General features: G+C 39.9%; 1 protein-coding gene across 1 annotated transcript; it reads left to right on the forward strand.

The window, feature by feature from the left end:
• The first annotated feature begins 7302 nt into the window (after positions 1-7302).
• LOC105308952 (60S ribosomal protein L27a-like) lies at positions 7303-7885 on the forward strand. The gene has a single exon (XM_011385034.2). It carries the CDS (start codon positions 7333-7335, stop codon positions 7765-7767), a length of 435 nt encoding a protein of 144 aa, XP_011383336.1. The 5' UTR covers positions 7303-7332; the 3' UTR covers positions 7768-7885.
• Positions 7886-11990: the final 4105 nt, after the last annotated feature.

The raw sequence follows: 11990 nt of genomic DNA on the forward strand, positions 1-11990 counted from the left end.
CATGAATTTAAATGTAAAACTTAAAATTTAGAAAGCTTTTAGAAAAAAAAATGTAGGCAAACAAACATGTTGGTTATCTAGGGCTGGAGAAAAAGTTCTTAGGCTTAATACCAAAAGATGATCCATAATAAGAAAAATTGACAAATTGGATTTCATCAAATTAAAAAACTTTTGTCCTATGATTCTGTTAAGAGGATAACAGACAAGCTATGGACTGGGAGAAAATATTTGCAAACCACATATACACCAAAGAACTAGTATCTAGAATACATTTTTAAAAACTCTCAAAGTTCAACAGTAAAACAAACAAACAATTCAATTGGAAAATGGACAATGGACACGAAGAGACATTTCCACCAAAGAAGATATACAGATGGCAGATAAAAACATAAAAAAAATTAGTCGTTAAGGAAATGAAAATTAAAACTTCAATAAGGTATCACTATATACCTACCAGAATTGTTAAAGTAAAACATACCAAAGACACCAAATGCTGGGGAAGTGGTGGAGAGACTGAACCTCTCATTGGTGAGAATGTAGAATAGTACAGCTACACTGGAAAATAGTTTGGCAGTTTCTTAAAGAAAACTAAACATGTAACAATCACAAATCTAGCAATTGAAATGTTGAGAACTCATACCAAAGAACTGAAGAATTATCCTCACACAAACACCTGTACATTAATGTTTATAGCAGCTTTATTTACAATAGCCAAAACCTGGGAACAAGCAGTCCTTCAACTGGTGAATGATTACACACAAACTGTGGTACATCCATACCATAGAGTAACGCTCAGCCAAAAGACAAAACAAACAAACAAACAAACAAAAAAATGGAAACAAACTATTAACTTACACAACAGCCTGGAAAATTCTCCACAAAATTATGCTTAGTGAAAAAAGCCCATCTCAAAAGTGTACACACAGCATAATACCATTTGTATAGCATTCTTGAAATGAAAAGATTATAGAGGAACAGATTAGTGGTTGTCAAGGGTCAAGGATTAGTGGTTGTCAAGGGTCAAGGAGGGCACGAAGGCAGGGAGGGAGTGCTGTGGTTACGAGAGAGCAACAGTGAGAGATCCTTGCAGTGATGGAATTGTTCTGTACCTTGGCTGTATCAATGTCAATATCTTGGTTGTGATATTGTCCTCTGGTTTTGCAAAATATTACACTTGGGGGAAAACTGGGTAAAAGATACAGGGACTCTTTTGTTTTTATTTCTTATAACTGCATATGAATCTACAATTGTTTCAAAATAAAAACCTTAATTGAAAAAGACCTAATAAGTCAGACAAAGGGGGCAAAGGTTTTCCAGACAAAGATAACCAGTCAGAAAAGGTAAGACTGAGAGATCAAGTGGTTCCAAACTTTGAGTCCTTCTGAAGCACGGGGAAGAGACTCTGGTTATGGACCAGCTCCTCCGAGAAGTAAGGAATAATGCATATGAGAGTCTTTAAAACTGCAGGCTCACACCCAAAGCAGGCATTATTGTGACCAAGTGTTAATAGCTACGACTCTTCCAGGGGGGTTGTGTGTTCCAACAAAAACAGGACAGCTTGCGGAATGGCAAAGCCCCAATCCACAGAAAAGGCTCACTTAGCCAGACCTTTAAATGTAAGGCTGGCGGGGTGCCATTTGGAAGGGTCACCTCTGGGGCAGGCAGGTTACGCCTGCTGCATTTTTAAGGAAGGTCAGAACTGATGGCTTTTGGGATGCTGCCTTCATTTCCAAGTCTGGTCACTTGGCTGTATTTCTTTTTATTCTCTCAGTTTGTGGCAAATCTCAGCATTGCTTCTCCTGTACTCAGCAGGACAAAAGAGAGGCCAGAGGGCAGCTGAGGAAACTCGGCAGCCTCTGCTGGAGGTGAGGGGAGGATGCAGATGGAACACATCTGTTGGGAATATTGATGATTTCAAAGTAGACTCACTCACCTTCTTGTCCTCTCTCCAAGGCATCACTGTGCCTTTCGTTACATATATTCTTCTCCTCACCCACTCCATTAATTTTTTTTTTCCAAAAAAATGGTTAAGGATATATCTTTCCAACAGAAAGAAGTCATAGTAGTCATTCGGTTTATTAGGGATTTCCCTACCCCTTACTTTTGGTCTGCAAGACCAGAGTGTAACAGTGGCAGATGTACATCCATACAGCTATTTCCTCACACAGACTTTGTTTTCCAACTTGCTTTCTAGCCTCAGGATGCTTTTTCATCACTGGCTTAATCTTGGGAAAGCTGTTTCCCCCCTTATTAAATGTATGTTAAGTTTCACTAGTAGCGGCTGAAAGCGGAAAAGACTGTGTGTTTTTATGATTGTGTAAGTGATGGGGGAAAAAGTTGCATGTGGTGTCTGCTTGTAAATTTCCTTAGTGAAAGTAAGCATCAAAATTCCTTTCTAAAAAATCAGCTGGAACTATTCTAACAGTCGACAGCCAGAGCATTGCCACAGCAAGCATTTATAGGTCACATGCTAAACACTGGGAGAGGTGCTGAGGGTATGAAACAGTTAGTGACACAGGTCCTACACAAGGGCTTTCTGGTTTGTTAGTAAAAATGACAAACAACAACAAGAACAACAACAAAAAGGTGGGGCGGGGCGGGGAGCGTCTGGCTTATCTGCTGTGTGACAGGCGGGGCATTAGTAGCATTACTAAATGCTCTCGACCATTCTGCAAGGTGGTGAGAACCATTCAGCATCACACATATGGGAACTGACATGCAGAGAGATTAAAGAATTTGTCCAGGCTCACTGAACGAGAAAATGATGATGGTCAGGTACAAACCAGATCTGCATATTCCATGGTGATGGCCAGGTACAAACCAGATCTGCATATTCCATACTGTCCGTAGATAGAAAAGAGAGAAAACTCTGTAAATGGGCAAATGCTAACGGAAGGCCCGGGGAAGTGGCAGATGATCGAGGCTGTGAAATACCTGAGCGGGGAGAGGTGGCTGTGCCGAGGGCGAGCACTTCACGGATGTGAATTGCGGACCTTGTTTAACATCTAAGCTAGAGGGGATTTTCAGTGTTGTCTTAATTAGATGTGAGAAGTGTAACAGCAAGCCAGCTCGAGCACATCTATGCAGTCTACAAAGTGACACAAATTATCCCCTTGACAAAACATGAATAAATGTTATCCTACCTACCATTTTTATTAAAAAGAAAATAAATTCCTTCAAATTTGGCTCAGAACTTTCTAGTTAAGAAAATGTTTCTCTATTCTATTTATTCCAGGACACTCTTGTCTATTTTCCTCCTTCCTTCTCATTTCCCAGGAGAATCCGTTTTTGCCCAGTCTTTGTCTTTCAAGTTTGCCAGTCGTCCAAAATAGGGAAGATACAGAGTGAGTACCAAAAACACACCAACAACAAGTCATTATTCAAGAAGACTTTTATTCTTTGGGACTTAGCACAGGCTAAGGAGAACATATGGGAAAAACAAAAAGCAAACCAATCTGAGATCTGAGTTCTAGGGCAGAAATGACTAACGTGGGAATATTCAAACAACCTACCTCCTTCTGGCTCTCCAGCAAGACTCCTCCAATTAAGAGCTCGGTTGCCCTCTTTTCCCCCCAGCTAAAGAGGGATGAGCCTTTCTTGCCTCCAGAAAAGCTAAATCAATCCACCAAATGAAGGAATGGGGAGCAGGGGAGAGAGGACAGGAAGATTAAAGTGTCCAGAGGGAGGCTTTGGAGTGGATGTGGAATGGGAAAGCACTGTGGTTGGCTGGGATTACGTATTTGGATCTCCTTCCGGATTTCAAGTAAGTTGAGACAGGTGTTCGAGCAATTCTGTGGTTACTTTAAGTTGTTGATGGGTAGAGTTTCTGCATTTTCAAGAGCCAGAGATACTTCTGAATGTCCCACAAAGCTTACTATGTTCCAGGACTTAGAGACCAGCAGGGACCATCTCCCCTGTCTCTCTGGGTGGTTAAAGGGAAGAGAGTGAACAAAGTAAATCAACTCAAGAACAGCCAGTGTATGTGCAAGGATCACATGTGAGTAAACTATTAGGTTAAACTTTTGAAACTGCCACGTTTCGTGGAAAAAAATATTGACTTATCAATTTCATATGATTTAATCTCATACGTTCTCGTAATCTTAAATCAATTTCTAGAATGTTTCAAAAGGATTTTGAAACAATATATTGGAAGGAGTAGACTTTAATGCTAAAAAATATTTAAAATCTAAATCTCTTCCTTATTAGATGTATGATCTTGGGCAAGTTAGCTCAACTCCTCTGAGCCCGTTTTCTCATCTGAAAAATAGATATAACAACAACTACATACCTCACGGGGATGGAGTGAGAGATTATAAAACACATAGAGCGTCAAGCCGCATTGTAGGCACTTAAATGTTAGTATTTCCACTGAATTCACTTCATTGAAGTCTCCGGCTTTCATTTTCTTGAAATATTAGGTAACATAGTTCATCTCCCTGGATTTTCACTAACCCCAGAACTCAGAATCAGTTAGAGGAATTAGGGCCCTGACAGTTCACACACCTTAATGCTGCATTTTATAAATGTGGAAATCAAAGCCGGAGACATTTCCCAGGTCACAAATTAGCCAGTGTCAAAATCCCCGCTGCCCAGGTCCAAGCCACCAGTCCAGAGGGTTGACTAGGTTGCTCAGGACAGTGGATCTGACCTTATGTGTCACTGTCCTTTCACTCATCCAGCAGAAACTCAGGGCAGGGAGGGGAGGGACAAAGAGAACCCAGAATGCACCCAAAGGTAAGCTTCTCTTTCAGGCTCTTATTTAAAAAATTGAGATATCATTGGCATGTAACATTATGTTAGTTTCAGGTGTACAACATAATGATTTGATATTTGTATACATTGTGAAGTGATAAAGGCTCTTGTGTAGACTGTGTGGCTCCTTCACTGTGGGAGACTCGAAGCTGCTCTAAGGCTTAGGCAGAGATGGCAGATTGATTTCACCTCACCATCAGTTATTAGTAGTTGCCTGGGGAAGCTGTGTTGAGAAGGATTCTGAGACCGTTTCCAGGTTCATCAAGACAGAGTTCTATGATTGATTAATGATGCTCACCTTGGGTTTGGAAGTGGAAAGTAGTAGCATGAATTCCTGGTTCAACACATGAATAATCTGAAATAAACATTGTAACAACTGAAAAAATGAAAAAAGTACAAAATATGCTATGAAGATGGTCCATGCCTAAAATATTAGGAGAACACATGAAAATTAAATCATCTTTAATTTTTTTTTCCTTTTAGTGGGAAGGGAGTTTTATATCTGTAATATCATTGTTTATGTTGCTATAAAAAAGAGCTTAGTAATCTATATGTTTGTTGTAAAAAAATGCTTTCAGAGACCTTAACTACTGTTTTTTTTTCCCCCCCTCAAGCTTCTTAATGCTGATGGGATACTTCAAAGGCTCAAGCCCGTTGGACTAGAAGGTGTCCCATAAGGGTTAGAGTCCTGATTATAATACATTGCTCTATTCATTTCTATCGATCCAATTTTGCAGTTGTTAGTACATGACCTAAGAGCCAAGGCCGTTCCTTGAGGAGGGGAAATGGTGACTAGATTAATTGGACAGAGTCTTCCAAATGCTTCTAATCCCATGTGAAGTTATTGGTCTGATTTTAATATGTGTTCATTAGTGTTTTATATCTGATTCAGGAAATACAAAGTCAGAAGAATTTATAACCAAAGGCAAATGTAGAGTGATCCTACAGTAATTCAATTAGCTAACAAGGTTAGATAAATATAATTGGTTTTTTGAAGACATACATTTTATAGAATAAGGAATGTGAGTTTTTAATCAAAAGATAAGCAATGTGCAAGCATTATTCTTATATCACAGATTTTACATGGCAAGCTGAACAGGGAGGCTCACCTCCCAGGGCGTGAGCAAACATGAGAAGAGGTAAGGCTTGTGAAAACAATCCGAAAGTTGGTGGAGTGGTTTACAGAGGCAGAGAATGATTATTTGCAAAATAACCATCATTTTCTCACTGGGCGTTTTCCCACGTGAAAGCCCTTGTCAAAATCATTCTCTGTCCTCAGAATAAATCTTCAGTGCCTTCCTCTCCTCAGCCTTCTGTGTCCTCCAAAGGGCCGTGACATCTTCCCTGTGTAGTACTCATTGGCTCTGATGGGACATCTAGGCTGTCACCTCACTCTGCCTGGTGTATTTGGCAATGCTCTCTGACCACCCTTCCTCACTCCCACACTCTACAATTGAAAGCTCCTTGATCTAGGGGCCTTAGTTACTGGCCCACCTGTGGAATCTAAAGCCTGTTCCTCAGATTAGACTGCAGAAGGACCCAGCTTTTTCTTCCCTGCTTCCTGACCACTCCCCACTTACAAAACTCAAGAACGATGGGACCAGGGAAACAGAGAGTAGACTATTTACTCCGAGACACTGAAGTTGTTCACGCTTACCCTGCCATGTGTTAACTACTTGTTAAAATCCTTTTTTAGTGTTGCGAATTAGAAAACAACCACATGCTTTTTTTTTTATAGGCAGAGTATAGGGAGTAGATTAATGTCCCGTATTCCAAAAGTTTAGTTCTCTCTCTATATATTAGTTAGGGTAAAACTAGCTGCTATAATAAATAAACCTCAAACTTTTTAGTGGCTTAACACAAGAAAAATTTATTTCTCCATCATATAACAGTCTGATGTGTATAATCCCATTCAGCATGGAGCTTTCTGACTTATGCTAATTCAGACACCAGGTTCCTTCTTACTTGTGGATCCTCTGTCTTCTGCTTGCGGCTAATGAAAAATTCTGAAAATGACACATATAATTTCTACTTACATTCCATAGGTGAGAACTAGTCATGTGGTCACACCTGGCTGTAAGGTGCACTGAGAAAATAAATCTATGGTTTGACAGTCACCTCCCAGCAACAAATTCATACTACGAAAGAGGGAAAATAAATTTTGGGAGTTAGCTACCAGTCTCTGTTGCACTATGCTAACTTAGTGTGGTTGAGAACCATAGTATTAACATACTTAACCCCCACCTAATGGTTTCTCTCCAGCCCGGCAAGCACCATTTCCAAAACTGTCCTTGAGGTGGGCTAGATCCTGGTACTATTTAATCTGCACCGTAAGACCCAAGCCAAACCTTCAGGAGCTTTGACAAAGCATGGCATGGACAGTTGTAGAAGGATCAGCAGCAAGTTGTAGATCAGGTCCCAATCTACTGCTGGCAGCTCTACCAGCCCCTTCCTATTCTATAACTTTACTCTAGCTGATTACAAGTTTGGAAAAGGATATGCTTATTTCTTACCCTTTTGCTTTTGCTAAAATAAATGTTTTTAAAAGGCCATGTCCTCTCTTTTGTCTTGGCCGCAGACATGCCATCTAGACTGAAGAAGACTCGGAAACTTAGGGGCCACGTGAGCCACGGCCACGACCCCATGGGCAAGCACCAGAAGCATCTGGGAGGCCGAGGTAATGCTGGTGGCACGCATCACCCCAGCATCAGCTTTGACAAATATCACCCAGGTTACTTTGGGAAAGTTGGTATGAGGCATAACCACTTAAAGAGGAACCAGAGCTTCTGCTCAACTGTCAACCTTGATAAACTGTGGACTTTGGTCAGTGAGCAGACGCTGGTAAATGCTGCCAAAAACAAGACAGGAGCTGCTCCTATCATTGATGTGGTGCGACAGGGCTACTACAAAGTTCTGGGGAAGGGAAAGCTCCCAAAGCAGCCTGTCATTGTGAAGGCCAGAAGAGCTGAGGAGAAGATTAAGGATGTTGCGGGGGCCTGTGTCCTGATAGCTTGAAACCACATGGAGGGAAGTTCATTAAATGCTCACAAGGGTTTTAAAAAAAAACAAAACAAAATAAAATAAATAAAATAATAAAATAAAATAAAGTAAAATAAAGTAAAATAAAATAAAATACCATGTCCTAGTCATGCTTGTTTCTTTTTTAGCACTTAGGACTGTTTCCACAGTAGCCCTAACACAGTGCCTTGCTCAGACAGGTTCTCATAAATATGTGTTGAATAAATAGATAAATGAACATTGATGGCTTAGCAATGTCCAAGGGAAGTTGGACTTCAAATGTCCAACCCTCAAATAAGGAGAATAGAACTTATTAGTGCTAATGTAAGATGGTGACTACCTAGTGGAAGGAAGCTACCCTGACCCATATTCTTTGACTTCAGTGCTCATGAAATGCTTTTGCTAGATCTTTTCCAGTCACTATTCATGAAGAAGAGGATTTTGGTTTTGCAAATCGGGCTGGGGTAGTTCGAATCACTCTACAAGAGTTTTAGTTTATCTGCCCCTGAGCACCTTGGCCAGCTAGACCCACGTCCTGGAGCTGATCGCATCAGAGCCCAGTACTCTTACCATTTAAGCTGGAGAAGCAGAGATCATGGTTGTCAGCCTGGGTGCTATGGGTTGGGTTTGAGGGGAGGGAAACAGGAAGTGGTAGTATCCTTAAGACGGAGACAAATGAATATTGGACAGGTGCTTTAATACCTGCCTGGAATTCAGTCAACAAAATTTATGACCAGATGGAGAAATGGGTAAGACAGAAGTACAGAAAGTATTTGTAAGAAGAAAATGGCATTGCAAAAAGCATTCCAATGACCCTGAAGATAAGCCTAAATGAAATTTTAACCTGTTTAGTAGTCCTCAGATCTTAGTGAAACAGACTACCTATTTAGTAGTCCCCAGATCTTAGGAAATGGAAAATGCTTTTTCATTTCCTTTGAGCCCTGAAGGCATCTGAGAGGTGATTTTCAGTGAAGTTCCTAGGGGAGGTTGACTGCACCTAAAGTAGTCTTTCCATGGATTTAGGAAGGGGCATGGGACCACTTAGCTGCGCTTCACTTCCTGTGGTGAACTTTGGCAAATGAGGAGGATGGAAGGAGCACAGGAAGTCAGGGAAAGGATAAGGCTGGCTGGTAGTAGCCATTTTAGAGATCTAACAGGGCAATTGAAAATGTTTAATAGCAGACGCCCATCTATTGATTGGGACCACAAACTTATGCTACCAGACACACTTAGGAGTAAATAGTGACACTTCCATTCATTTACTAGAAGTAGTTCTTAAGCAACTATGAGGTTGTCTTCAGTGACCTTTATCTCCCCTTCTATTTGTTTCAATCCCCTTTAAAGCTTTCATCAGAAACAATATCATTACAATTAATTAATTTCTCTGCACTCAGTTCTAAAAGGTGAATACTCCTGAAAAGGGTCACGAATAAACCCCATACAGATTAAAAAAGTCCTGGCTTACTAGGACTTTTACCAGTACTTTCAGCTGCTGGCATGCAACCACCAGCTAAAGACACTGAGGTTCAGCAGTTTTGAAGTAATTTCCTGACTTTCTAACCCTGCACGACCAGAGAGGCAATTGACACACTGTCACCAGGAGAATGTCATCTGCTAACTGCCAGAGGACTAGCAAGAAGACCAAGGTGCTGAGCCCCCAAGGTGGCCCCAGGGATACTTACCTCCAAGTATTCATGCCCCTGTGTAGTCATCTCCTTCGGTGAACCCACAGAATGCTCATAGGGGATGGCTTCTGAGCTAGACATTGCATAAAAGACACTGTAGCTTCTCCCCTGATTTCATGGATTGCTAGCTCTGGAGGAAGCCAGTCATCAAGCTGTGAGGACACTAAAGTAGTACTATGGAAAAGCCCACATGTAGAGAAACTAAAGTCAGCAGCACCTTGATAGCACCTTGTCTAGGTGAGACACCTTGGAAGTAGATCTTCTAGCTCCAATTAAGGATTCAGATGGCTGAAGGCCCTGTGGACATCTAGCTTCATGAGAGACTCAAGATAGAACCATTCAGGCAAGCCACTGCCAAATTCTTGAACCACACATATGGAGTTATGAGATAATGAATAATTCTTATTGTTATAAACCACTAATTTTGGGGAATCGTTTGTTCCACAGCATTAGATGAATAATACAAGAACCATGTCTCAAAGACACAAAATAGCCTTTCCTTATGGTCTTTCTATGTTTACTTTTTTGTAAAGTTAAGGCTGCAGGAGGAAGTAACTAAGAGCACAGGCTTTGGTGATAGACTCGGATCAGATCCCAGCACCATCACTTTTCAGCTTCATGACCTTGGAATAAGTTGTTTAACCTCTCTGAACCTTAGTGTCTTCATTTTCCAAGCTGGAAATGCGGGAGAATGATGATATCCACTTATGAGAGCTGTGGATTAAAGATGATATATGTAAAAAAAAAAAATCCCAGATTCTGATACAACGTTTAATAAATGTCATCTTAAAAAAAGGCAAAGTGGTCCAACAACAAAGGTAGAAACCCTCACCTCAATGTTTCTCCCATAGGTCTTCTGGCCAGATGTACATGAAGTTAACAACAATTTGAATTCAGTTCAACTTTGCTTTGCTATTAAATTTATTTTTCATTCACTGTCTTGCTTTTGTGTGAGTGAAAATATCTTAAGCATAGAACGGAGTCTGTGAGATTGTTTTGAATAGTACATTTAATCAAGAGAAATCTGAAAATAGTGTCTGCCTTCCTTTACGGATATAGCAACACTGTTCAGATTTTAATTATGAAAACAAACTCTTTCTCAATAGATTTAGTATTTTCTCTGATTCAGAACATAGAGAGACATGTCATTACCGTTTTTCCTATTACTACAAATGCACATTATTGAAACTTTATCACCAACAGATACATCTTCCAGAGATACTGGTAGATTTATGGTAGATGAATAATTTAGAACTTGTGCAGACCCCAAATTCCAGGCTTAAATTTTTAATGAATTTATCAGCGTGATAGATTGATACAGAGTTGCACCAGAATATAAAACTACTAAATATTTATAGTGACTTTTCAAAAATTGAGTTATTCTACTTTCTCGAACTAATAACTTGAGCTGTGAAGGCAGCACTTTTTTTTCTTTGCAAGAATATTTTTTCGATTTTCCAACCAGTTAAGTAAGTTGTTTAAGAATAGAACTTGTAAAATTCATGGATATGGCAGAAACAAAAGATTTATTGAAATTGATGTTACACTCAGGAAAATCTATTGCTGGGTTAAAAGAAGGTTGGTGAGAATTAGTTTTAAACAACCCTGTAGGATAGATCTCCAGCATTACCGATAGGCATTTATTTTATTCAGAGTGAGTAATTTGAGAAGTTTCTACATAATTATATTTCTTGTCAGGGTTTTCTGTTATTGCACTTTAGACTTTTGTCTATAGACCTTGTCTATTGGAGATTTAAACTGGACATTAATTAAACTATATTTGGTTTTCATGATGTGCACACTTTTAATGTTTTTGTTGTTGTTGTTGTTACCCAATATTAGACTTTGGCAAACAAGCTCAGTCCTTCACACAGATCCACTTTGTATCAATCGGGGTTCAATTAGAGAAATAGAACCACCAGGATATGTATATATATTTCAAACTTTATTAGCCTATTTTTATAAAACCAATATCTCCATTTTATATATATATATATATAAAATCTCCATACTTTATATATATATGATTTTTAAAATGAGGATTTCACCATATACAATGTGAGAGCTGGTAAAATAGTCTCTGTAAGGTTGTCATCTCATTTCTGATGTGGATCCTGAAGTCTGCAGGCAGGCATTTGGGAAAGGAAGATGGACAAAAAGTGGAGAGATCAAGGAACAACTGGAAGCCATGAGCAAAAGCAGGAACCTATGTCACTTTTCACTGTCTCCTACTTTGATGTCTTGCAGGAGAAGCTGGTATCTTCTGTTGTAAAGCTCAACACATACCGGACCCAGAAGTGAGAGAAGATGTAGGAGGATCCAGGGCAAGGTGGAATTACCCCAGTTACCTTTTGGAAGGGTAAGTGATAGGCCTGGTCACTGCCTCACATTAATGAAATGAGCCAGCCGATAAGCAGCAACATGTGTGAGCTACAAAAATGCTTGCCTCCACCTTCTGAGCATACAAAATAAAAACGGCTGCAGCTCCACTTCCACCCTCCACATCTTACATGAAGTGTATTGTTTGACCTTTCC

The sequence above is a fragment of the Pteropus vampyrus genome, unplaced genomic scaffold (assembly GCF_000151845.1).
Source record: "Pteropus vampyrus isolate Shadow unplaced genomic scaffold, Pvam_2.0 Scaffold15, whole genome shotgun sequence".
Lineage (NCBI taxonomy): Eukaryota > Metazoa > Chordata > Mammalia > Chiroptera > Pteropodidae > Pteropus > Pteropus vampyrus.

Bases quoted from the DNA above. Each gene is read 5' to 3' on its own strand.
- LOC105308952 (XM_011385034.2), top strand. From the start codon at position 7,333: ATGCCATCTAGACTGAAGAAGACTCGGAAACTTAGGGGCCACGTGAGC.